A 27,780-nucleotide genomic window follows, 5' to 3' on the forward strand; every position below is an offset into this window, starting at 1 on the left:
CCCACCCACCCATGAAACCTCATAGTTATAGATGCTCCTGGGAGTTCTGCCAAAAAAAAAAACATTGCCGGAGGCTTCCTTTCACTGATCTTGGCCGGGCATTTTTAATGAATGCTAAGACACACTTCTACACGTATTTTGTAAAAATACCAGTCAGGTTTAACAATTCCATTCAAATCTGAAGGTGCAGAAAAAGTATTCTTGGACCTTCTTTTCCAGCAGCTATATAATGATGACTTGATGTATACTTAAAAGGTTGGTATTTTTATCTTTTCAAGTAAAGTCATAATGACAGAATTAGAAACAGAGTGCACAATGTGAAACACTATTGGGATAAGGGAGGCAGAAAGCATCACTTGATCCTAGTAGTTTCTTCAGCTGCAGCAGTTGTTTTGGTTTCAATGAGTTCTTCTACCCTGGCAAGAACACTCTCTATCAAATCAAACGTGTAAAGAGCCGAGTGGAGAACCTGAAATATTAGAGAAAACTAATGTTATTTATTGCATATTTACCAGTTTGTATTCACTTTGAATACAAAAGAAACCTAAAGCCCACCTTCCGACATTTTAACAGCTTCTCCAAAACTAGACCACTCACCTGAAGCTCCATTTCAGTTGTCATGTGGGGCATCTTTTCTCCAGCTACTGTTAAAGAGCAAATCTTCTTGGAAACATGAGATTCTATAACATGAGATTCACACAAGAATAAGTGTGTGTCTACTTGATAGGCAAAACTAGACAAACTCGCATCATATGGCAAAATCAATTCTGAACTTTTATTTTTTAAAGAGCCACAGATTTCTGATCTTTGTGACCAAAAATAACTACTTTCCAATGGCAGAGTACAGGTTTGGCCATCAGAGCATCTTGGTCTCAGTCCTTTCATTTTCATTTAAAGATCTCAGGGAAAGATCTCTGCCTAAAGCCTTGATGAAATGCTGCCAGGACAGATGGTACAGGACTGCAGTCTCACACAAAAATCATGACAAATATGTCAGCTTTTATCTCTTTTAATCTCTATAGTCTTTTGTCTAAAATGCAGTCTGCCTTTCCTGCTTCGATCTATTTGCACACAATTTCTAAACCTTAGATACACACACAAATAATGAAGTCAACTAACCTCTTTTGTTCTCTTTTTTATTCTTTATTTCTGCTTCATAATGTGCTCTTGACATATTAAGTCCAGTGTGCAAGGGCTTCAGGAAATTTCTTTCAATTTTGCAAAGTTCTGTCCACACACAGGTCTTAGGAAAGAAAGAAGGGGGGGGGGGTCAATTTGTAATGTTTCAGCAAGAGCCACAAGGCTAACAGAGTGTTTTCTTCAGGCACATAATCTGCTGGTCTATTTTTTTTTTAAATAATATTTATTAAAGATTTTCAAATATAACAGAAAAAGAAAAACATCCAAATTTAAAACCTTATTTTCATTGGCATCCTTCCAGGACTTCCCCTCCCCTCCCCCTCTTGTATTCCAATTCTTTCAAATAGATTCAACAAATTCTTACCCCAAATTTTAAAATTATTATCATTGGCCCAATTTAAAAAATATTTACCCATCCCCTAAAATCGACCTGTTCCCTTCCACGAGTTCCCCTCTTTAATATGCAATACAGATTAAAATAAACAGAAAAATAGAAAAAAGAATAAAATGTAATTTAACACCCTTTGGATTCCAAATTTCCCTCCCCCCTTTCCCGGTTGTGTTCCCAATGTCCGTCAATATCTACTGTCATCCTGGAGCTCCCACATCTAAACCACAGTCCTTCACCAGTCCGCTTTGCCGTCTTTTTATTAGTCTTTGCCATCTTTTGGTCATCTTTGATTTCACATGTCCAATCTTGGAAGGAGTCTATCTTCCGACTTTGTCCAGTTCTTGTTATTCTTGTTGTTCTTATTGTTCTCTCTCCTCCTCTTTTTTTTTTCCCCGCTCTCCTGCACAAATGTTCTAATTCCAAAAAGCTTCTAATTCCTCTGCAGAGGCTTTGTTATTCAGGAACAAAACATTACGTCAAGTCCCTTCCATTCTTCAATAGATAAATCTATTGTCTCCTTTAGTGTGTAGACCTCTGTAGACAAAATAGTGTTCCATTTCTGCAGTTTCCCAGGAGATAAAAAGTCCTATTCAAATTCGATGCCAACAATACTTGTAGTGGCCCACAGCTCCTCTAGAGGGATTATAGTAACTCAGTTTCCTTCCCGATCACACCCAACAGTCAAAGTAACTTATTATTCCTTGTTTTAAACAATTTATATCCAATTTGTAACAAATGTGACCAGCAAAGTCCTCGTAACAAAGTTCTCTTTTTGTTCTTCCACTTTGACAGCTCTCAAAACCTCTATTTCTCATCTCCCGGCGCTCTTACAGATCGCTCTCGGGGTTTCCGGGGGTGTGTGTGTTGCCTTTTAATTCACATTCCACTTTTCTCCTCCAGCACAGTCTTATAATTTTCCATCGCGAAGTTAATAATTTTATCAAAAAAAAGGTTGCACTCGATCTTAGTTGTCAAATCCTTTGCTTTAGCTACTCTACAACAGGGGGGGAGGCTGACTTCCTTTTTGCACCTCCCCCGCTCGCTCCGAATTTAAAAAGAATTTTTCCCCTTTTTTAATCCAAGTTCCAATTACTCACTGGTTATTCTTTTAAAGTCCAAATTTTCAATGGAAGAAGTCAGCGCTCTCCGTCGAATGGCATGCGGCTTCGCTCGGCAGGGGAAGCGGAGGACTCACAGCACCACCCCCCCGTCACCCGCTCCGCAGCCTTTAAAAAGGCTCCTTCGCGGGTCGGGGGGGACGCAAATGGTGCCCGCCGAGTCACCATGCCCATGGGTTTCAGCGCCCATGGTTTTTGAGGGTCCCCGCGTCGCCGGCGCGGTAGAACCCAGCCCCTGCCGAGCAGGCTCCCTCCGGAGCTCGGAGGGAGTCCGCCATTTGGCGATGACGCCAACCCGGAAGTCTCTCATAATCTGCTGGTCTAAGGAAGGAAAGGAGTTTAAGAAGTATCCTGTAATGCTGACCTATATTGCAATCTGCTAAATCCATGTAGCCTCTCCAGCCTTCTAACTGCAGCACTTGGCATACTTGTAAATGAGGCTTCAATGTTATCTTTGCTAGGGTGTCCTATGGAAAAGGTCTCTATAACTTGTCTCTCATCCTGCCCAGTACTGCCCCACTAGCAACATGTTGCGGTGTGACAGATATTTCAAAGTCACACACCTTGTGGGCAATCACTGAATCTGGCTGTTTGGCTACCAATTGTGTAAGGACCATGAAATAAGCTTCACAGATTCTAAACTTTGGGCTAGCTTTCTTCTTGGCTGAGATTAGGAAAAATAGGTTTTACTTCTGACTTGCTACAATTTAAACCCTTGAGAGTTGTTTTTTAAAATACTCTTGCGACTGGCAATCAAATGAAAATACTGATCTAAGGCTGTCAAAGAGTTCCCCTCCTCTCTAGGCAATTCAGAAAACAGGTTTTTCTTGTATTCAGAGATGTACAGAAATTCTCTTCTCCAGTTTATTTATTGTAATCAAAGTGCAATATATTATTTTGTAAGCAAAAAACTTGTGTGGTATTCAAAGCTGTATCAAAGAATAGTTATTATGGACGAGTAGAAGTGTGCATGATGGTTTACTTATCATGCCTGTTCCATTTAGAGGATCTATGCTGCTGTACAATATATAGCAGCCCAAAGATGCAAGTTTCTTTTTTTGCTCAGTGTTTAACATGCCAATTCCTGGTTAACAATGTATTTGCTCCCCTACTGACACAGAACTTATTGGTGTTTTTTGGTCCACCTAGGGTTGAAGCAGCCAGAAAACTAAAGCTACATTGGCTTTTTTTAAGTGGCAATGAACCTCAGCTAAATGGTGCGCACTCAAGAGCATTAGGAAACAAATCTGATGCTGAGCCTGTGGCAATATTTAAATCTAAATTGCTCCTTTGATTATCTCAGTCCATTTATCCATCAAGATGCAGCAGCTGGATAGGGATATGAGCATGCAAAAACCACCATATCAATCATAAGCCATTTCACTTGAAAGTGCTACAACCGTTGAATGTTAAGCTAGAGCAGCACTATGAATACTCAATGTTGTAGGATGTGTTAAGGCCAGAGATGGGCAGAGAAATGGGCTGATTAGTGCGGCTGTGCCTTTTGTGACAATGTAAATGCCAAATACACAGTAAAAAATAATCATGTAGAGAAAGGTACACAGTGGTAAAAATCACTGAAATTCAAAATAAAGTTTTAACTGACAAGTTTTAACTAATAAGCTTCATGGGTAAGATTGCCCCAGTCTACTCCATACTAAGCTGTAGCTCAAAAGGTATTTTATTCACTGTTCCTCACCTTCAGGTTGTTTCTGCTTTGGTGGCTGAAGAACAGACATTTCCCGTAAAGTGCTCAGTAGGAAACCCTCTATTGCTAATACAATTATAGTTTTAAGATATCCTTTGACTCTTTGCTCAAGCCCTTCCCAAGGAAACCTGAATATTTCAACCTTACTCTTAACTTTAGTGTGTACAGATAGGAAGACAGGAATTGGAGTTCCTCTCTCAGACACCGGAGTCGAAAAAGCTTGACTATTCCCATAAACTACAGTTCTAGTGGTACCCAGATGTTCTGAATGTGCCACATATACTTCCTGCAGCCTCCACTCTTCAAAGGCTGAATGGGAGTGTCTGTATTACTGGGGCAGGGAAAATCTTACCTCGATCAGGAGGGAGTTAGATTCTATGCCCCACTGTACCCTTGACACCATGGGAAATAAAAGCATTTAACCCTGCCACTCTTGTTCAGTATAAGGCATTGGCAAGATCTCCTGACGATGGTAGACTCCCAATTTCCAAGTGATTCACAAAAGCGATTAAAAATTTGAGATGTCTAACACACATTGTCTTAATTAAACAACTTTGAAATGCATTAATTCCAAACTGGATACAGGAAAGTCACTTACTAGTTATACACACTAAACTGCAATTTCAGAAACAGTAAAATGGGAATAATCCAAAATTAGGTGTACCTAAATGACCTAAATGACACTGAAATAAAAGGGAACATATTCACCCAACAATGCACTTATATCTCAGATTTCAATGGAACCTCGTCATGCACAACCCCTCAAATAATCAAAATCCACTAAAATCAGTAGGTTTTAATACTGATCCAGATCAGGTTGTGTGCTTGATTGATGCACCCTAACTTCAAACTAATATTTGTTAATAAAAAATGATATGTAAGGTAGTTTACATGATTAGCAAGTTAACTATTTATATAAAGCTGGGGTGCACGGTCTTCAAAAACAGATTTCAGTGAACAGGGCAACGGTATTAAATACACTCAGAAAATGGAGGTGAAGCTTTGCTTCTGCTAGAGAGGCATAAAATTATTTGCCAGATCAGAATAGAACCCTCCAAACTGGGCTGCCTTCAAGATGCTGAGCTATTTGCCCTCTGGCAGAACTGAATTTAGCTAAAGACAACAGTTCAGTAAAGCATGTTTACAGCAGCAATTATATTGCTGTTATCTGGCTCTCCTGCTCTCTCTTTTTCTTACTGATTTCAAGAGCTTTGCTTGCAATGCTATATTCAGCCTACTCATCGCCTTGACACAACAAGCTGAGACTTCACATCTTATATAATAAGAGGCATGCTAAGCACTCAGAATAGAAGATACTAGGGTGCACTTTCATATTACGGTACTGTGGGGGTGGAAGAGAAGAAATCTTAAGATGATTAGCAGTCTCTCCTGTTAAGAAAATTGGTATTCATCATGGAGTGTTTAAGATGGACGTAAATACATATTTTATTCAAATAAACCCATCACTCCTGCTATTGTCAGAGCTGGCTTAAATCAACTGTCAAGCTGAAATTCAGTTCAAGTGCCCTGTTGTACGGTTGACCTGTTTAGAGGACGGAGCTGCAGAAAAGGATAGAAAATGAAGGAGCTTCATCCCGGTGGAAAATTAAAGAATAAATGCTTCAAGGCTAAGTTGTCTAAAGACTCATGAATAAACCCTGACATTGCTATTTTATCCCCTACATACTGAGAAGGAATAGAACATTCATGGAAAAATTCTCTGCAATGAAGTAGCATATTTAAAAATTTAAAAAATACTTTCAAAGTCCAAATGTCTTGTAGAGATATATTTGGGGAAATGTGCAAAATTCAGAGATTTAAAACTTTGTTTTTATGTAACCAAGGAAGCATTATTTATATGTGGCAATTCAATTTCTGCTCTGGTACACATAGATGAAAAAAGAGCTTTATCACGTTTAAAAGTATTTCAACTGCATTCTTTTTCACAAATCTTCAGTGATTGTTAACACATCTCTTTCTCTCACACACATGCACGGTCTCACACACCCCAACATAGCAGGGTATTTTTTTTAATTCATCACTTACTTGATTGTCATTTTCATTATCCTTAATTACTAAATATCGCAGCAGGTTTAGTGATGCCATAATCCTGCAAATTAGAAATATAGAATCAATCCCTTGCCATCTACATTTTTCTTCCACAGAAGGATGCCACTGGAGGAATTAATGTGAAACAGGTTATGCTGGAATACAAAACAGATCTTGCAAAAATGAAGAAAAAATGGAGCAGGCTAGATTCCCCTCCCTCCTGTAGAGAATCCCTGGAAAACCTTTGCAGAGTTTTATAGTTTATCAAGTGGAATTAGCCAGTTATACCCAAATGAACTCCTTTGGAGTGTTAATTTACAGTAAGACTGGGCAAGTAATTTAGCAGGTATAATATAATATTCCAGGGCCTCCAAGGCAACTGGTATAAAAAGCAGTAAAACAGACAAGATAACAACTGAAACCTTTCTTGGTTGACCAATAAACTATACTGATTGTCTGTTGGGGGGGGGGGTAAATCATTCAGTTTGAATCTTGCTTGTTTCCAACAGAATAACCATCCTACTGGATTGCCTGTCTCACTGAAACTACATAGCTAGCCCACTTTCCCACTATAGTCATGTCTTCTTTTTGTATCTGTATGTCATGGGATGAACAGAAGGCGGCTTTCTTTAGGCATGTACAGTAACAGAAAATCGAGCCAATGCTCCAAACTCACTATCTGAAGTGGTAATATCACATACAGAACATAACTTGCCTTCCAAATAATTTCTTCAGCAATCAAAAATCCAAACAAAAAAATCAAACAGTGATACATGGAAAGCCACCTTATACAGGATCAGACCACTGATCCATCTATCTCAGTATTGTCTGAACTGACCAGCAGCAATTCTACAGGGTTTCCGAGGCAAGAGACTCTCCCAGCTCTATCTGGATATGCCAGGGACTGAACTTGTGATGCATGCAAGGCAGGTGATCCACCACTCATCAACCCTAGTGGTGACCACTAAGTAGAAGTGAAAAGTCTTTGCCGTCTACAACAATCCTTTCTCAACTCTCACACATTCCTTGCCCAAAAGATGCTACAGGCAAGCTCAGCTTCTCTTCACTTCTCCTCACTTCTAGTCATTCCATTGATATCAGAAAGCTCCAAATGTGACGTCTCAAAACCAGATTCCACTGAGGCTTTGTAAGCTAAAGCATACCTCTCTGATCAGGAGCCAACAATAGCAGATTGGCTTATAGCCAGGCTTTCATTTATCCTTTGGTACCAATTCCTTGAGTCCTCTAGAAAGCACAAATGAGATGAAGGATGGAGGCTTTTTCTTCCCCAAGTCTCCATTCAAAGTGGGGGAGGGCGAACACAGGGGGAGAACTGCCAATTAGTGTTTCTTTTCTCCAAATTGAAGGGCAAGTGACATAGGCAGCTAAGAGTCCTCCTTGCCAGAGGCTACAGAGTGCTTACTTTCTTGGCAATCAGATTTATGTACATCTATCCTCAGCTCCATGAACTGCCAAGCCCAAGAAAACGATTGCATTAACAAAGGTTCTATAGTTTCCTTTAGAGGAAAGTTTCCAGAAAATGTCCAGTCCCTCTAATGGCCATTTAGACTGCCTGGGGATTCTCGATGAATAAAGATGCTGGACATTGGTACAGTTTGGAGTTCCTGCAGCAGAGGTACAAGTTCAATGCTCTTTAAAGCCCACTAAAAGACAAGATGAAATCTGATTCACATTTTAATACTTATAGTCAGGAACATGGTCTTAATTACTGAAAGTCAAAAGCAAAAGACTCAAAGATTATTCTCCCCCAAAATTGCAATTCTAGTCTGATGTGCTTCTGATCACCTGTAGATCTTAGTGCAGAAAGCTCTGGCAAAATAAGCTAAGTGTTAGTAAACTTGTTAACAATGTTAACTGCCAACTTTGTTTTAAAAGCTGCACCGAAAGCAGCTGGGGGGGGGGGCTCAGCAAAAATACTTTTGCAATTATCCTTTTTATATCTCACCTGTCTGAGTTCTGAAGGAGATCAGTTTCAGCACCTTCAGGAAGTGACAGTATTATGTCTAACAGTGAGGCCAACTGGAGTCCAGTAAAAAACTTACTTCCTGTTTTACTCTGAAAAGCAACATACAGAATAGGAAACAGTTGATATGTTCTTTGTGCAGCCAGGAGCTGTATCAATATTACAGATGAGCAAGTTCCAGAAAAGAAACTACTAACTTTGTATTCCAGTTGCATGATATGAGCAACCATATATTATTGCTTCTTACTCTTGCCTAAAATAGACCCAGATTGCAGGTAAGGCTAAGTCAAACAGGTAAGGCTTAGCTCATTTGCAACAGAATGACTGGGAAGGTGCAAAGTGGCAGTGATCTGCTCTCTGGAAGCCTGTTTGCTTGTTCACTCATGCAAGGCTATGGTTTGAGTCAGCATTATGGGTGAACGATGACACAGTCTTTCCACAACATTGCATTATTATTTAATTCCTTCCCCTTTAAGATTGATCCTTAGTATTTAAAACAGGTTCAAGATGAGAATTGTTCCAATACACCACCAATGACCACTAAACCCAAATAGTATAATAATAATTAGAATAAAGTGTTGCTTACATTTCTATGAACGTGTTTAAGCTACATGAATCATACAGCTTTGCAAGGTTTTGGATTTTTAAAGAGGTGTCACATTTTAAAATGTCCTCTTAACTCTACCACAAAGATGTGGTAATAAGTGGGAATGCCTCAGCAAGAAAAGAGATAAATGCACTTTATAAATGCACTGATAGTTGTGCTACATGAAAAAGGCCCTTTCTATGATTTTCAAGTACTGTTTTCTCTGTTTTTACAAAAACTACCATCAACAGTATGTATCCATGGACCACTTTGAATCCCCACCCTAATACACAGGTGTATATTTTTTCCACTTTCTTATCTTCAGTAACCTTCCTTACCTGTAAGGATAAATCAATTTGATTTTTAATATTCTGAATGATGAATCCTTCAACCCCAGAATGGTTACTTGTCTTCAACAAACATCTGCGACACAAAAGATAGAAAAGGAAATATTATGCCCTAAACCATATTGCAACACAACTAGAGAATAAAAGACTGCAATAAAAAAGGCCAATTTATGGTAAAATAAATTAATAGTTATTGGAACTCTAAATTGCCTGATTATTTTTTGGGGGGCGGGCGGGTAATCTGAGAACAGACATACCTGAACAATGTGAATTTCCCCTCTTCTTCAAACTTCTCTATATACAATTGTAAAATCTTTAAACTCTTCTTTCTCTAAATGGAAGCAGACGTAGCAAGGAGGGGATCAGGAAAACTGCACTTCAGATGCAACACTTCTAAAACCACATGACACCCAGTTACGTACCAGATGTTCAAAAGGGCACAGCGTCATGACCTTTACCAAATCCTGCCGTTAAAAAAGGAAAAACACAAATTATAAAATGGAAATTCAGAAACACAACCCCACTAAGAGCGAAAACAAATTTAACATGCTGTTTAAAAAGAACTAACTTGCAACTCACAAAAATAAAGGCAATAGAGCAGTAAAGCTGTAACTCCGTCCTTAAGCCACAATACTGCACATACACATTTTGGAGGGGTCAGGGCAGTAAGCGATCTTGTAAGTGTACTAGCTGCAATAAAGGCAGAGAGAAGTGGATTAAGGAGAGAGTGACAGAGATGCATCAACTCAAGATACCGTATTATGTCCAAGACAGCCACAAGATTATAGCGAGAAGAAAAGAAGTCCATTAACTGGTTGATTCTCCATGTAATATAATCTACTTAAGTGAGCACTTTGTGCAGTCTGCATACATGCGAAAGAGAATCAAGTTATGCTCACAATGTTTCTATATTCCTGCTGGAGCCTTCTCACGTCATAGTTCTGGGGAAATCCTATTCATGTCCTCATTTTGACCAACAAAAGAACCATCTTGTGCTCTTCACTTCACTTTGCACACTTAAAGGTGGGAAAACCAGCTGCAACTATCTGGGTGGCTCCTCCTCTTACAACATTTTGTTCTTCTGCTCCTATATGCTTCAAGCTGCCATCCTACGTTCACACTTACTAGAGAGTCATGTTCTACTGTGGTCAGTGGGACTTCGTAAAGATTCAAAGGATTTGGCTGGAAGTTTCAAAAATACTCATAACCAGAACACCAACTAGTAAGGGAAGTGTTCAAGAGGCTGCGCTTCAGATATCACATTAGGATGTATTTTGGATTTGGGGGGGGGGGGGGAATGCAGGAGCAAAAGCTTGGCTTTGCATTTAAAATATAGGATGAGGTTCTGAAAGTGTTCACAAACTTTCATTCCGATTCAGGTAAGTAGCAGTGTTGGTCTGACGCAGTCGAAATAAAAAAATTAAAAAATTGCCCAGTACCATCTTATAGACCAACTAAGTTTGTTCTGGTATAAGCTTTCATGTGCATGCACACTTCTTCAGATACACTGAAACAGAAGTCACCAGACCCTTATATATCGTGGGAGGGTGGGGTGGGGTATATTTCAATGTACTCATTTCACTGCATTTTGCTGCTCCCTTTGAAAATGGAGAAAGGGCTTACACTGCTATTCTAACTTGAAACATTCATGTACTGAATTTGATAGCCATGTCTCCAAAGTTCTATGAAATTTTAGGATAGACTTCACTTCACTTTGCCATTTACCAATTCTCTACAGGACTATTTAACGTAGGTGAAGGCAAAGATTCATTTTTTGCTCTAAAAATATCTACAAGGAGCACATCCCAGTAAATGAAAAAAAAAAATCTTAAAAAGAATGTATGCTGAAAGCTTTAAGCCTCAGATTGAAGGTTTTAAATGTTTGTTTGTATCAGCCTGTTTAGTTAGCCGCATCTGAAGCCTTTTTGTATTAGTCATATTAAAACACTGGGTAAATAATTAAAGCTTATATTCTTTTCAAAGCACTTGGGAAATAACACATTAGAAAGTGTAGCATGTGTAATTAAAAGTCTATGGTTTCCATCATATTACCTGAGGTGTTGTAATGAAGCCTTTGAACTCCAAATACTCAAGCAAAAGGCTATTATCTTCCAGCCTCAGTAGACAGTTCTCCAATAGCGCCTACAAATTAAGTTAATACAGTATATTGATTTTGAAGGACCATGGGTATTAATCTCATTTGCGCAAAAAGAACATTTCCCAACTGATAGAACAGAAAACCAGGCAGAACAGAGCAACCACTATGAGCGTTAAAGAACTGCACATGTAAGCATCGTAGCCTTTTCTGTGCAACTGAACCAACGGATGGAGGCGAATGTACCTTTTTTGGGGTGACACATGAAGGCAGGACTTTAAAGTACTGAACGAACGAGTACTTTAGAAGTCCTACATTTAACTGGAATGCAAGTCCCACATTGAATTGGGAGCCACTTTCGTTTTCAGTTAGCTAAATGGTCGCCACTATGGCAGATGGGGTGGAAGTTAGGAGGCAATACTTAGAACGCACAAGGACCTTTGTGAAATGCCACGATTCTCCATACACAAGATTAGTAGGATCCCGGTCAGCAGGCATCCTATCAGGGTTTGCCTTCCGCATGCCACATTCTTATTGAGCCCTCTGAAGTGAATGGGGGAAAGGTGTGTTCAGGAGGCATCACTGGGGTAGTGGCTAAACCTGCTTCCTGATGACCCTGGGAATCAAGCCTCTTCTAGTTTAATAGACCTACCTTTTCTTCACTGTAGCCCTATCCTGGGTTCTGTTTTTAAGGCTACATACACAACATACATTTAAAGCACATGGCTTCCTTCCAAGAATCTGGGGAACTGTAGTTCACCCCACACAGAAATACAATCCCTAAGTACTCTTAACAAACTACAGACTCCAGGATTTGGGCCACAGGGGAGTCATGTGCTTTAAATATACGGGATGTACACAGCCTTAGTCGTGCCTGACCGGATGTTGGGAATTTGCAGATTCAATAGAACAGGCTTTATCCATTCCGAGCAAATATGCTTAGACTGAGTGTTTCAAGGTAGCCATGTTTTCAGACTCTACATGAAGGCCTGAATTAAGTGTCACCAGGGCTTTTGACAGTGCTTTAAAAACACCAGCAAAAACACAGCACAATCCGTCAAGCGTGCCTCCATTTATTTTCAGCTGCAGTGGGTGCAACTCCTCAGCAAACTACATTCAAATTAATAGGGCCTGGTTGCTTAGCAACAGTGTTTAATGGATTAGGCCAGGAGGGACTGCAGCTCAGGAGGAGGAGGAGATGTGCTTTGAATGCAGAAGGGCCCAAGTTCAATCCCTGGCGCTTGCAGTTAAAAGTATCAGGTAGAAGATGAGAGAGCCCTCTGCTTCAGGCTGCGAAGAGCCACAGCTAGTCATCCAGAGTATAGACAATACTGGGCTAGGGACCAACCAATGGCAATCTGGCTTAAAGCACGTCCAGTTTATGCCTCTCCAATTGCCATGGCAGGCATTTAAACTTTGTGCAAGTGCACATGCTACGGATAAAAGCATGCTTAGGGGCAAGTCATGCTGCAGCCGTAAAGATACCTGCTTAGAAGTAAACTCCATGGAAACGCATGCAGCTGAAATGAATGCCAATAAAGCTATATGTGGAATCAAGAGTGATGCCGGCCAATCCTATTTCTGTATAAAGAAACAAGTCACACCGAGTTCAGGGAGACTTACTCCGAGGTGGACATATAATGAAGGCCGCAAACTCTCATCCATCTCATCATTTAAAACAGGGGTGGCTAACCCCCAAGTTTGGGGGCCTAATCAGCAATCCACAGCAATTATCTCTCCTCCCTCCCAATGTCTCTTTTTTGCCAGAAACAGCAAAAACATATTTTATTATTAGACAGTGATGGAGTGCACAGATGCAGATTGTTCCCTCAGCTGTAATCAGATTGTTCATTTGATAAGCAGGCAGGGGGCACTCCTTCCTCTCAGCTGACCTGCATGGATCAGGTGGTGGGGCTGTGTGCTCCCATAGGCCAGAGTGTATGCAGGGTGGCTACACCTTCCGTTGGTACCCAAGCCGCCACAGGTTGGCCAAGGGTGAATGTGGTCCTTGGGCCAAAAAAAAAGGACACCTCCATTAATTTACACAAACCAACATGACAACAATAGCCAGCGAGACTGAGTTTATGCTTTTTGAAAGCACAGGGAATGGTAGCATGTATATAAACACTGCACTTACAAGTCCTTTTGATAAAATAGATTCTTCTGTCCTGCAAAAAAATTAAAACACTTATCAGTTAAAAAATGCCAGTTAAAAATCCATCTTTCTTTGCCCTTTCTCTTAACTGCCAAGATGTGCTCTGTTTCCAACATATTAGCCTCAGAGCTCCTTCCTAAGCAACTATTTTGTAGGTGCCTGGGTTATGCAAACAATCCTGCCTAAGTCACATGGTACTCCTGTAGGTCAGATCCTGCGCCAACTTTTGCTACAATTTCTCACTCCAGTTGCAATCTACTGCTGTGACGGTTGCCACTCTTGGAAGGACAGATCTGCTTAGGTTAAAGCAACAGCATTATCCTTTGAAGCTGGAGTTTAGGTACCAATTTTGGTAGGCTCAAGCCTTCACTGTCACAGCTACTACATTTTCAAAAGGCACAAAGCTGCTTCAGCATGATTTTTTTGGTTTAAGCTTCTTTAACTGTATTTTTTCTTAAAGCATCGTTCCCTTTCATGAACAGGCTGATAAAAACAGAAACAAAAGAGAAAACGGACGGATAGCTTACCTTTTCAACAGAACTCCAACATGCACCATGTTGCACTGCAGAATGTATGATGGGCTACAATAAAGAGTAATTCATAAGTATAACCTACAAGATACACAAAATCTAGGCAAGAAAGTAACATCCATTCTATGTTAAACCATGTGTGGAGAACCTATCGCCCTGCAGATGTTGTTATGCTTAAAACAGGTGTTGTTGTAGCCTATCAGTGCAAGTGACAACATACCTCAAGCAAGCCATATGAATAAGTTCACAACAGATGCTATCCCACAATTTATTTTTATTAACTTGCCTGCCCACTGTTATATAAATATGTAACTAAGGGCTTGTCTGCACTTACCTTTTGTCATGCTTTTTTCCAGGCACAGGCCTGTGCTTAAAAAACCCTTTGTCTGAGCATTTTATTTTATTTTTGCCCAGAGTTTTCCCTGTGAAAATCTGCTCTCTAGTTCTCAATCACAGCAAATGTTAATTCTGGTTTCCCACAGATTGGCGTTTGCTCCGACTGATCGCTAAAGAGCAGGTTTTCATGGGGAAAGTTCCAGAGCAAAAATAAAAGGGCGCTCAAAACATGGAGCTATAAAGCAAGGACTGTGCCTGGAGAGAGCACCGAGAAGGGAGCTGTGGATAAGCCCTAAATTTCAACTACAACAGAAAACCACCTTTTGTTAAGCTTTGTGGGGTCACCCAGATTACAAGCTGTCAGGCTTTGGGGAATCAGCTTCCTCCCCCGTGGCAGTAAATAAGATGATCAAATGAAATAAACATCTTACCAATTAGATTCTTTAATAATCACAGTGAGAGACATAAGAACATGTCTCCCTAGAAATGGCGGTGCTCCCAATTAAGGCTTACTCCCCCTTCTGTCCCTATTAACCTACACCACTCTTACGTCTTATAATCTGAGCTTGTGCCCTCTGCGCTTTCTGTTCTGAGACTTTCTGAGCTCTTCTCGACTTTGGGGAGGGCAGTGGAGGAATGCTGTCCAACGACTGTGAATCTATTACCCTTCTCTCTCCCACAGTTTCTTCTTCTTCTAGCTATTCCCCATCCAGTATTTCCCAACTTCTGCCTTCTGAACTAGGCCCTTCTGCAAACCAGTGTTCCAAATCTACGCTGTCCTCCTGTTCCTGGGAAGATTCAGGATCAGGGGGAGGGGGTGGCTCCCACCATTCCTCCTCAGTGCAGCCCTCCTCAGCACAGTCCCTGACACAAGCCTCCAATGCCTCTCTTATTAAAGTACTTACTTGAAGACGACTGGAAGGCAATCAATACCAAAGCAGTCCTGAACAAACACCATATAAGACAGACATGCCAAAGACTCTGCTGATTGCTCTTTGTCCATTTCCAGTATGTCCTCATCCCAGCATTCATATTTGCATCTATCCCAAGAGAATATCTTTGGGAGCAATTCTCTAATATCCAGCAAAATGCCCTATTGAAAAAAAGAAGAGGACTTGCTGTTTTCCATGCCTGGAGATATATACAATGAGCAAGAGACATCAAAATGATAGGAAATAAATAGTTTCTTTTTTTTTGCATAAACGTGTTTTTGTATTTAAATTTCATTAATATTATATTTCATTAATTTATCAATCACCTTTAACATAAGTCACAAGGTGATTTGCAATCACACAATAAACACACACAAACACACACACGTACGTATAATACTTAACTCTCCCACAAAGACAACACAACAAACAAACATGGCAGCACCCTATTTTTAAAAAAATACTCCACCCTGATGAAAAAGCTTGTCAAAGCAAAGCATGTCTTTAGTTGTTTTTAAAAAGGCTGAAATAGTGGGTGCCTGTCATAATTCAACAGGGATGGTGTTCCACAAAACAGGAGTAATCTAAACTTCTCCTTAGAAAAGTTTTTAGCTTTTACTTTTTGTTATAATAATAATAATTTTATTATTTATACCCCAGCCATCGGGCTGGGTTGCTCCAGCTACTCTGGGCAGCTCCCAACACATATAAAAATATTAAAAATCAAACATTAAAAACCACCTGATACAGGGATGCCTTCAGATGTCTTCTAAAAGTTGTATATAGTTATTCATCTCCTTGACATCTGACGAGAGGGCGTTACATGCAACCTTCTCTTTGCAGTAATATTTTTATATCCTTTTAAAACACTTTGAGGATATATATATATATATATATATATATATATATATATATATAGAAAGTTGCATTTGCATATAATAAACACCAACAATAGTGGCAACCTAAAATATCCTTGACTCAATATATGTAAATAGCTATAATAGAATACAGGTTTAAATTAGCTATGTGACCACCTGTTCAAACTACCAAATTACAAGCTCTATTTTGGTTCACTGTTACGTTAGAAAAAGCCAAATATACAAGCATGTGCAGCCTGAGGTCCCCCTCCCCCCACACCTTAGAGAATCGATCTGTGAATCCTGAAAATGGGAGGAGGAAGTCTGTTATTTCACAAGTATTAAAAATGGCAAAAAACACCACTACCAAATAAACACTCAAGGTGCACTTACTAGTATGTCTGCAGCAAACTGCCTTAGGGAATACTGGGGAGGATCTTCAGGCAATTGATCCAGCTCTGCCATTAGAAGGGGATATTTCAAGCTTTTCAGGCAACTGTAAACCAAAGTGTCCAAGCACGTTACAGGAAGCATCCATGATAACCACTAGAAAAGGCATCGGTAACGGAAATTGAAATTGAAGGGAAGAAAGAACACACCTTGGAATTTAGGAACTGGCACAATGCCAAGAAATAGTTGAAATACTGAATTTATTTTGTAAAAAAACAAGCCTTGTCACTTAGAACCTGAAGGAAGAAAGGCAGGATATACAAGCCCTGTAGCTTCTTTGCTGGTTTGGGGTGCCGGGAAAGAGAAATGTGAGGGACCTAAGAAAAAACTGAAGTCCACAACTTGTGGGCTTTTTTCTTGGTTTTTTTTTTTAATGCCCTGCAACTTATCAATGGATTCTGCTCTATTACTTTGAAATAGTTGAAATACTGGGACGCAGGTGGCGCTGTGGGTTAAAGCCTCAGCGCCTAGGGCTTGCCGATCGAAAGGTCGGCGGTTCGAATCCCTGCGGCGGGGTGCGCTCCCGCTGCTCGGTCCCAGCGCCTGCCAACCTAGCAGTTCGAAAGCACCTCCGGGTGCAAGTAGATAAATAGGGACCGCTTACCAGCGGGAAGGTAAACGGCGTTTCCGTGTGCGGCTCTGGCTCGCCAGAGCAGCGATGTCACGCTGGCCACGTGACCCGGAAGTGTCTCCGGACAGCGCTGGCCCCTGGCCTCTTAAGTGAGATGGGCGCACAACCCCAGAGTCTGTCAAGACTGGCCCGTACGGGCAGGGGTACCTTTACCTTTACTTTAGTTGAAATACTGAATTTATTTTTTTAAAAAAATAAGCTTTGTCACTTAGAACCTGAAGGAAAGAAGGCAGGGTATATAAGCCCAGGAAGTCCCTCACGTAAAGACAAGCAAGCAGCCTGTGTTTTGGCGGTATATTTCTTACTTTGCTTATCAGCCCAATGCTCAAACATGTTTGTCTGCTGGCAAACACATAGCATCATGCTTTATTATAAAAACCACTTTAAGCAAAAGTTATGTGTGTGGGGGGGGGGTACTTACTATTTTAGCAATTCCTCCTTCAGTTCTTTGTAATCTTCACCTGATGAGGTCTCCATGTGTTTAACAACCTCCTCCACAAAAGGATTCACAAAAGGTGTTAAAGCATTACAACACTGGCAAAGCCCATGCTTGTCTTCTTGTAGTTGTTGCTTTGTGTAAGGTACTGGCAGAAGCGAAATCTGGTTCAAAATGGTAGACAATGACAACCCCACCGAATAGGCTTTCTTATTCTGGAGTTTCAGAAGCACTAAAACAAAGAAAAACAATTCCAAAATGCTCGTTACAAGGTTTACGCTGTAATAATTAGATATACATTTTTTTCCATCCAAGAAGGAACTGAGTAAAATGGGGTTGTTGAATCGACACCAGCTGTTGATTCTAAGCTTCATCAAGGTCTCATTCAGAAATGGACATTCACCTTCTCCCTGAGGTGTTCTATGGAGCTCAGAAGCTTTAATACCATTCACATTGGAACATGGTACAAGAAAAGCCAACACCTCTCCCTTTCAAGTTATATAATGCAATGCAATAAAGTTAAATTTACTTTAGGACTGGAATATACAGTCGTACCTTGGAAGCCAAACAGAATCCGTCCCAGAAATCCATTCAACTTCCAAAACATTCAGAAACCAAGGCGCAGATTCCGATTGGCTGCAGGAATCTCCTGCAACCCATCGGAAGCCGCGGAAGCCACGCCGGACGTTCGGGTTCCCAAAGAACATTCACAAACCGGCTCACTTCTGGGTTTGCGGCGTTCAGGAGCCAAAACATTCGAGTGCCAAGGCGTTTGGCTTCCGAGGTATGACTGTACGTAGCTGGTTTTTCAATCATATCCTTTCCCACTGAAAATTAACAATGTTAGATAGGAAGCCCATAGGTTGGTAACCAAGTTATTATGGGCTTTAATGTGCACACTGTATTTTTTAACTTCTCTTTTGGAACAGCAGACACAAACACAAACCCCATGCTAAACTAATTTTGCTCTGGATTCTCAGGGTAATCTTGGGCAGGTTCTTATCTCAGTCACCCTCAGCTTTCCTTCAATAGGAAGGAAAGGGTTAATAGTGGAGGAACCCAGCAACCAGGAATGGGCAGAATAGAAGAGCTTCCTCATTCTGTGCTTCCTGCTGTAACCCCTTGTTGGGTCCACCATCACCCAAAAGCAGCTGCAGGGACCCTCTGGAACGACACCCAATGCTTCTGGATTAGTGAAATAGTAAAGATCATGGACTCTCCTCAGTGGAAGCAGAGATGTTCCTACTTGTGCAGCTGCATCGTCCGATCCAAGACAGTATTTCCACCCACAGGGTGGTGATTGGGATGGAGGAGATAAATTGTTGCTCAGGGTTGTTGCAAGGATAAAAAAAAGGAGAGAGAGAGAATCTTCATTCCAGTACATCGCTGGGAGTGGCATTTGGTGGTGGCAGTGAAAGCAGCTGGCATTTCTGGTGCATGATGGGAAAGCTGGTATGCCTGAGAGACCAAGTAGCCAATCAGCAAAAGCTAGGCTTCTGTAGGGTGGGCAGAGCTCAGGAGCAAACCTGGGTGAAGACTTCAGCTTCACAGGTCCGCTCCAGGGATCTAAAGGAGAGAGAGACTCAACGGCAGAGTTTTGCTTTAACATTCCCTCTCATCTTGGCTGTGGTTTTTGGCTGTCCTCATGGAGTAGTTCAGCTCACTCTTTAGACCAGGCTTCCTCAACCTCGGCCCTCCAGATGTTTTTTGGCCTACAACTCCCATGATCCCTAGCTAGCAGGACCAGTGGTCAGGGATGATGGGAATTGTAGTCTCAAAACATCTGGACGGCCGAGGTTGAGGAAGCCTGCTTTAGACCTTGCTAATTGCTACAGACAGCAGTCACGAAATTAAAAGATGCCTGCTTCTTGGGAGAAAAGCAATGACAAACCTAGACAGCATCCTAAAAAGCAGAGACATCACCTTGCCAACAAAGGTCCGTATAGTTAAAGCTATGGTTTTCCCAGTAGTGATGTATGGAACTGAGAGCTGGACCATAAAGAAGGCTGATCGCCGAAGAATTGATGCTTTTGAATTATGGTGCTGGAGGAGACTCTTGAGAGTCCCATGGACTGCAAGAAGATCAAACCTCTCCATTCTGAAGGAAATCAGCCCTGAGTGCTCACTAGGACAGATTGTGAAGCTGAGGCTCCAATACTTTGGCCACCTGAGAAGAGAAGACTCCCTGGAAAAGACCCTGATGTTGGGAAAGATTGAGGGCAGAAGGAGAAGGGGACGACAGAGGACGAGATGGTTGGACAGTGTTCTCGAAGCTACCAGCATGAGTTTGACCAAACTGCAGGAGGCAGTGGAAGGCAGGAGTGCCTGGCATGCTCTGGTCCATGGGGTCACGAAGAGTTGGACACAACTAAACGACTAAACAACAACAACAACAAATTGCTACGGACACCTGTCAGTTACTGCACTCAGGGCCAGGGATTGGCTAGGTGTTGCCTGCTTCATAGCAATTGCCACAAGTGTTTGGTGGAAGGGGCATGGGGCTGGATCCTTAGTGGGGATGGGAGAATAGCTCTTCCTGTCTAGAAGCCCAACTCAGGGGTTAATAAGCCACAGTGTCAATCTCCAAACAGGGTCTGCCCAAAGTGAGCTGCACTATGTGGGAACCATTATGTTGGTCAACCCTGGGTGCCAATCAACCAGTAGGCAGGCTGGTTGACCACTGAATACACACCCAAGGACTACATCAAACCTATTGTGGCCTAATTTTAACCCAACACACGTTCTTCTGGTCTTCATTCGCCGCCTGCACAGCTTGCCACAGACTCACTGCAAACATGTATGCTGCTTAGAGGGCAGAATTAAAAGGGATACCAAAGATGGAAAGAGGAAGCAGTCCCGACCAACGAAGACTGGCAAACCAAGTTAATGGACTACGCTGAATTGGCGAAATTAACTGGAAAGCTCAGAAATCAAGATGACAAGAAATTTTAAAAAGAATGGGAAATGTTTATCATGTATTTGCAAAAGTATTGTTAACAGGTTAATACATTGGCAGGATTTTAAGAACACTTGTAATTTTAAAAAATAGTATAGGAAATTTGAGGTAGACGAAAACAATTTGGAATAGAAATGATATGCAGTTGAAAAGAAAATTAAAGGAACAGGGAAGGGGGAGTCACGGCATTCATTTTATGAATCTGATACTGGTTGCTGTTGTGTTTGTTGTTTGTTTTTTATTTTTGTTGTTTTTGTTGAAAATTTAATAAAAATATTAGATAGATAGAATTAAAAGGCATAAATATCATGTAGAGATAATATAGAAGTACTAGTAAACAATAATTATACCACCATCACTTAGGATGCTGTCCCTTAAAAAGTCACAACTGAACAAGATCTCTTAACTGGCAAGGTGCTCCACCACCCTCTCTTCTGTCCAGTATCCAGAAAATAAATGCTCATTACCTTCCTGCAAAGGCTTCAGTAAAAGCAAAATAGTTTGAGACCTATATTCCCCGGAGGCTTGTTCAATCTGTTCCAAGAAACCCAGGACAAGCTCTTTGGGACTGCACAGCTGCAAGAAAGGAAAAAGCCAGGGATATGTTGCTCGTAATGTTTATTTTTGACATTGTTTGATAACAAGCCACCATTTTTACAACGACAAGCATACGGCAAACCAGTGCATCTTATACAATAATAAATGACATCTACCCTATTCTTAAAAACCCATAAAATTCAAAATTAAAGAGTTTTCGGTTGTTCAGTCATTAAATCTGCATATGCTTGCATAAGAGATCTAAAATTATCCACGCACGTGCTGGAAAACCTTAGCCAAGGCAACCTCCTCTACAAGTCCAGTTTGAAAGGCACACTAAGCAAGGGGCTGCCAAGGTTTTTTTGAGTCAGTGGCTACGTCTGGGATTTTGAGAAAATGCAGTGGGCACCAGTCACAAAATGGTTGCCATGGGGGTACGGCATAACACAAAACAGCTGCCACATCCAAAGCAGCAGAGAAAGAGGCAGGATCACAAAACGGTGGGCATCCAATCCATGCACTCAATGAAATGTTTAAGGCGGCATGTTCAGTGTGAGGCCGAGTCAGTGCAAACAGGAAATGAGAAGGGCAGCAAACAGTCTCTCGTGCATTTTTAGGGGATATTTACAGAGACCTTTTGTTGGCACCATAGAAAGCACAGCTGGTTGCACTACTGTCTGTGTACACCACATACTGACAACCCCAAAACTAAGCCAAACCATGGAGGAACAGAGTGGCTGCAATCTCCTCCCTTGTGAACTTGTGCAGTTGCACTAAACCATGGTTTGGCTTAGCATTACATGCAAACTGGGTCACAGTCTCAAGTGATACAATCTAGAATTCCAGCCTCACTTATGCAGATTTAACTAACCCAATCCACCTGGTCACTTGTCACCCATTTAAGTACAGTCGTACCTTGGAAGTCGAACAGAGTCCGTTCAACTTCCAAAACGTTCAACTTGCAAAGCGTGGCTTCTGATTGGCTGTAAGAAGCTCCTGCAGCCAATTGGAAGCCGTGGAAGCCCTGTCGGATATTCGGCTTCCAAAAGAACGTTTGAAAACCGGAACACTCACTTCTGGTTTTCAATTGTTCGGGAGCCGAAATGTTCGACTCCCAAGGTCTTCGGGAGCCAAGGTACGACTGTAAACTCTTTCTTTCTCCACTGAAGGACCAACATTCTCCCTATCCTCACACACTTCCACACACAAACATTACTCCCTCAAGGAGCTCAGATCCTAAGAATGTCTCCCAAACCCATCAATCAGTGAAGAGGAAAGCTAAAATATTCTTTAGAAGAGTCCCGAGGCAGCTAGAAGGATAGATGCTGTGATTTACCTCCATCAACTTATCTAATATTTTCAGGCAGTGTTCTCTCTCAACTTCATCTTGCTTATACTTCACCAGGCGCCTGATTAAAGGACCAACAAGATTCCAGCCCATGCTTTTGACAATAACCTATAGGGGGGAAATGTTCCAAAAGGCAATTTATATATGACAACAACAAAATGTGCATTGTGTGCTTTGCTTAAGAAAGCCAGTAATAAACACCCTGCAGCTGCAATTGTAATATTTATGTATAGCTAAATAATGGTTTGCCGAGAACATGCCAGCATTGGGCACAATAGCAGCTTTGCAGCTTGAAACATCACTACTGAAAAATACAAAGAAGATATTTCTGCATAGAGACAAAAGTCCACCCACAGGTTGCCTTCACCATTTACTTAGTTACAGAGATAGTAGGAAGAGACTAAAGATGGGGAATTGTCTAATGAGGAACTGTTGAGATGGAGTCTTTGAATACACTGACTTGCTATGGAAGAGATGAAAGTACAGTGGTGCCCCGCAAGACGAACGCCTCGCAAGACGGAAAACCCGCTAGACGAAAGGGTTTTCCGTTTTGGAGGCGCTTCGCAAAACGAATTTCCCTATGGGGTTGCTTCGCAAGACGAAAATGTCTTGCGAGTTCCCGCGGGTTTTTTTTCGCTTTTTTCGCCCTTTTCCTAAGCCGCTAAGCCGCTTATTAGCTGATCCGCTGATAAGCCGCTTCTCAGCTGATCGCTAAAAGCCGCTAGACCGCTAATAGCGCTAATCCGCTAAACTGTCAATGGGCTTGCTTCGCAAGACGAAAATATCGCTAGACGAAGAGAATCGCAGAACGGATTCTTTTCGTCTTGCGAGGCACCACTGTACCAGAAAGGAGTTACACTGTAGTTCTGGAAATGCCCAGATTGCAGATTTGACCCCTGTATGGGACAGCTGCATATTCCTGCATTGCAGGGAACTGGACAAGATGATGCTCAGGGTCCCTTCCAACTCCTCAATTCTATGATTCTATGAAAAGGTTATATGCAAAGGAGTAGCTCTCCTGCCTTGGGAGATCTATATTAGAGCAAGACTGGGAAAATACAAATATTACTTGCCCTGCAATTAAGAGGAAAGTGTAGAGAGAACCTGCTAACTGTGCTGCAGCCAAACCAACTGCGACTTCTTTATGAGGGTTCAGAGGAATCTGGTGTTCCCCCTAACAAATGAAGTTCAGTGTCTGCTGTTTCCTTATACCTATGGGACCCAAGCCAAGATCCAGGAAAGGCCAGAAGAATGCTTCCTTGCTGTAATCTCCTTTTAGTTTTTGTTTTGGTGCAATTCAAAAACAGAAACCTTCCTCCCAAGAGAGAGACCAGTCCCAAAACAAAGCAATGCAAGAGGGGTGGATGCCACAGAGTGATCAATCTATCGCCTAACTGGAGGAAAGGAAAAAGGCAGGCCCCGTAGTCCAGTGAGGGAGGAGCAGCACATTTTAGAAGAGTGGTGTGGATTAGCCTCCCAGAAGCATCACAAAAAAACAGACAAGCCAGGGATGCCATGATGAAGTTTATCCTACTATCTTGCCCTGAAGGTCATATGGTCTTTGGACACCGGGTCTGGCTCAGTGACATTTCAGAACACAGGCATGTGTGGAAAATTCCCATGACATCCTAAGTTTATAAACTGTCAGGCCACAGGGTGGAAGCCCAGTCAGTCATAGGGGTCAATTCCTTTCATTCCAACCGTTTTAATAAGGCTCCCTTGCCTTGCTGGCAAAAGGGAGTGAGTCTGGATGTTCCCAAGAAATGCAACTGAATGTTATTGCCCCAGCAATGTGCGCGTGGCCAAAATCTGTACAGTTACCTCCAGCTGGTTTTAGTAGTTATGACACAAACATGTATTTTAAACTCACCTTGTTTTTCTCATTTTGAACAACTTCCAGTACATCAGCGACATATCCTTCTTCAAAGCACTTCTGTCCCGCAACTTGAAAAAGGTTGAAGTCTTCCCCTTTGAAATCCTCTTCTTCCAGAATTTGCTAGAACACATGTTTCCCATTGTAATTCACAATATGCAATTAAAATGCACAACACTTTACCTTCACAATGCAATACTGATTCCTTATTAAGCCGAAAAAGATTCTTTAGTCACATACAGAAGAAAGCTGACAGCAAGTTCAGAGACTTAGGGTTGTATTCAATGCAGTGCTAAGGAGATTGTTCCCTCAAGCAGCCCAAAATGCTCGTGCTGACAGAACAATCTCCCCTTTTCTCCTTTGGGGTTCTGGGTTCCCAACCCAGAATATTTGGGGAGGACACAGTAGCAGGAGAGGAGGGGAAAATCCTGCAGTAGCAGGCATCCTTGTACAAGCTCTCCCTAGTGGAATGAATGAATTGAATATGGTCCTTTGTATTTCCCCCAAAAGCACGGTCTTTTAGAATTATTGTCTCCAAACTACTGCCTATTGATAAGATTTAGACACAAAGTCTTTTTGTTTTTGCTAGGCAAATGGAGGGTAGTAGCAACAGTCCCCAAACAGAAGAACAGAGTGGATGATCAATTAATGTTGTACTGTGTTACCTGTAGAGTAAGGATGAAGAAACTCAAGCCCAGAGACAACATCGGGTCATCCTGGCCTCTCAGGATTCTCCCCAAGCCACACTCTCACTAGCAACAGATCACACCCTCCTTGAATGCTTTTGCCTGGCTGGATGTGCCCTTGAACTATGACAATGCCTCTTGTTTGCCTAAACAGATGCGAAGGTGAGGGTATGTCCACAGAAACCTCTGAGTTTTGTGTGGTTGGGTATTACCTAATGCATAAACCCATCTTGCACTGGCTTGCGGCCCCCAGAAATTTCCTCACAGGGGAATGTAAAAACAATTAGATCAGTAGGTTTTGCCACTTGGTATAAGTTTCACAAGCAAAACAATCACTTACACATCTTTGTATGATGTCTCGAAGTTCATCTTCAGCCATTATTTCCTGATCTTCAAGGACTCTATAACAAATTAAAAAGACAGACTTGAATGAGACTCACTTTAAACTAAATCAGAACTGGTTGAATGTCTTTCTTTTCCTTTTCCCTCCTGCTGACATTCTCCAACAGAAAGTTATGGACAGACTAGCTAGAAAACTACTAAGTAAGTCAGCAAAGGTAGGGTGCTGCCTATTATCGAATCAGACCCTTGTACCTCTGTATTGCCTACACCAGGAGGAGTCAGTGTGATGTCCTCCAGTTATTGGGATTCCCGACAGTTGCAGTCAACACTGGCCAATGCCATGGGATGATGGGAGTTTTAGTCAGCAACATCTGCAGGAGAACTACATTGGCTTTCCATGTCCAGTTCTCCAGGCATTTTGGGATACTTCTTAGGGCTGATGTGCCCCAGCAGGGCAGACTAGGGTGGCTCTCCCACCCATCACTAGGACTGCTTGGCAATACATGTCACACATTTATTTACCAGACAGCAACACTGTTAATGGCCACAGAACCAATTAGCTTGCGGATTTATGTTGTGGCAGGCTATGCCTTCATTACGATTTTTGGGCCCACCGGTGAGCGATTGAGCGACCTTGGAAGCTGCAACAGCACCACTGCCTGGGAGCCCAAGCGGCGGCAGGTCCCAAAGTAAATTAATCAATTCAGCAAGTTCAGCTTTATTTATTTGGGCCTGAATAGAGACAATAGCTTCCTTCCCCACTGCAGATGTTCATTAACCAAGAACTGTCACCTAGGCTGTTATATCATCACTGCTGCTGTAAAGGGTCACTATACTGATCCTCATAGGTCCTAGCGCTAACCCAAATGCTGTAATCTGTACTTTTTATGCCCTTCAATCCCCTTCACTATGACGTCTCGAAGATGCGTCTGATGAAGTGGACAGAAGTCCGTGAAAGCTTACATCATAATGAATTCATCCCAAAGCAGCCTCTCACAAATCTGGTGCTCTCCAGATAGACTCAAATAGATTCCCATTTGTCCTGGCAAATGGAGGTGGGAAGGCAGCCTCAACATCCATTGCTCTCCTACTTATAAGGGAAGCTTTTCAAGCCCTTTTAATCCGAATTAAATGGGGCACCCCTCAGGCTTACTGCAGCCTATGGAGCATATTATTACAGTTCTGCTGAGTGCTGCTGTGGCATATCCACACCCCTTTTTATTTTTATGCAATTAAAAAGAAGAAGAGAGAAATGTGAGAGGGGTCCTTTTATGTTTCATTTGAAGCAGTTTTAAAAAAAAAAAGAAAAGATACCCCAACGGTTAAAGTGAAAAAGCTGGGAGTTCAGTTGCTTACAAACCAGGGTTTCCCAAACTTGGGTTTCTGGACTACAACTCCCATCGTCCCTAACTAGCAGGGCCAGTAGCCAGGAATGATGGGAAATGTAGTCCAAAAAAACACCGCCCCGCTGGAAGACCCAACTTTGGGAAGCTCTGCTACAAACGGAGAGAAACGAGTCACCACTGCTCCTTCTCTCTATCCCTTTTTTCTTTTTTAATTGTCAGCCCACCATGAACTAAGACGACTCCGCTTACCCGAAGAAGCAGCCTCGCCGCAACCTCCACTAGGCCTTGTGGCGAAGGCGGCCGCCGGCAGCAGCAGCAGCAGCAGAAGCGCCGCCTCACCCGACAGCGCCTCAGCGGTTGAGAGCTCAGAGGCGGCGATGGCGGAGGAGAAGCCGCGGAGCGCCGCCCAGGCTAGGAGCCGCCATCGCGCAGGTAAACGGGAGACGACGGCGCTGCACGCGCGCACCCCCGTTTTCCTTCCGTGGGCCGTTCCTCCCCGCTTCCTGTGCGTGTGTAGCGAACGGGGAGGGACGAACCAACCGGCGTAACTGGAGGGGTGACCGCGAGGCGAAAGAATTGCGGGGGGGGGGGAGAGATTGAAGGCGTCGGGAGTGAGAGGACAAAATGCCCCCCATGCCACACACACACCGCCAGACTCCTCCCCCCACCTGGGGGCCCGAGGTCCCTTCAACGCCCCCCTAAAATATTTGAGGGGGACAGGCCTCCCCACAAGCTGTTGGGCATTGCCATTCTAATGGTGTGTCTTGTGGTCGATTAGGGCTTACCTGGCCCCCCCCTAGTATTTTATTCAGGTTGGCACCAAGTTGGGCATAGCCAGGGTTTTTTGTTGTTGGGGGAAGTTGAGCTTTTTTTGGGGGGGGGGGGAGATAGCCCCCAAAGTTGTTGTTTTTTTAAAGTGGTTGTGGTGGGCAGAACTACAGTTGATC

General features: G+C 42.2%; 2 protein-coding genes across 4 annotated transcripts in view; one reads left to right on the forward strand and one right to left on the reverse strand.

The window, feature by feature from the left end:
* Positions 1 to 79: 79 nt before the first annotated feature.
* On the reverse strand, positions 80 to 27,225 carry GLMN (glomulin, FKBP associated protein). Its single transcript, XM_079981421.1, has 19 exons — positions 27,083 to 27,225; positions 25,486 to 25,546; positions 24,457 to 24,582; positions 22,575 to 22,694; positions 21,169 to 21,277; positions 17,731 to 17,977; positions 16,622 to 16,724; positions 15,345 to 15,532; positions 14,101 to 14,154; positions 13,556 to 13,586; positions 11,376 to 11,465; positions 9,746 to 9,787; positions 9,581 to 9,654; positions 9,315 to 9,399; positions 8,373 to 8,482; positions 6,404 to 6,467; positions 1,120 to 1,243; positions 598 to 680; positions 80 to 469 (listed from the first exon to the last, which is right to left on the reverse strand). Exons 2-19 carry the CDS (start codon positions 25,522 to 25,524, stop codon positions 353 to 355), a joined length of 1,806 nt encoding a protein of 601 aa, XP_079837547.1. The 5' UTR covers positions 25,525 to 25,546; positions 27,083 to 27,225; the 3' UTR covers positions 80 to 352.
* The window catches only part of RPAP2 (RNA polymerase II associated protein 2), a 53,504-nt gene continuing 52,858 nt past the window's right edge, over positions 27,135 to 27,780 (forward strand). For all 3 annotated transcript variants that reach the window (XR_013840028.1, XM_079981410.1, XM_079981409.1), the window contains exon 1: positions 27,135 to 27,265. Coding sequence is in view for 2 of the 3 variants with exons in the window: in XM_079981410.1 (XP_079837536.1) it covers positions 27,211 to 27,265 (55 nt within the window). In the remaining variant the exon portion in view is untranslated. The remainder of the gene's footprint in view (positions 27,266 to 27,780) is intronic.

The sequence above is a fragment of the Podarcis cretensis genome (assembly GCF_951804945.1).
Source record: "Podarcis cretensis genome assembly, chromosome: 6".
Taxonomy (NCBI): Eukaryota; Metazoa; Chordata; class Lepidosauria; order Squamata; family Lacertidae; genus Podarcis; species Podarcis cretensis.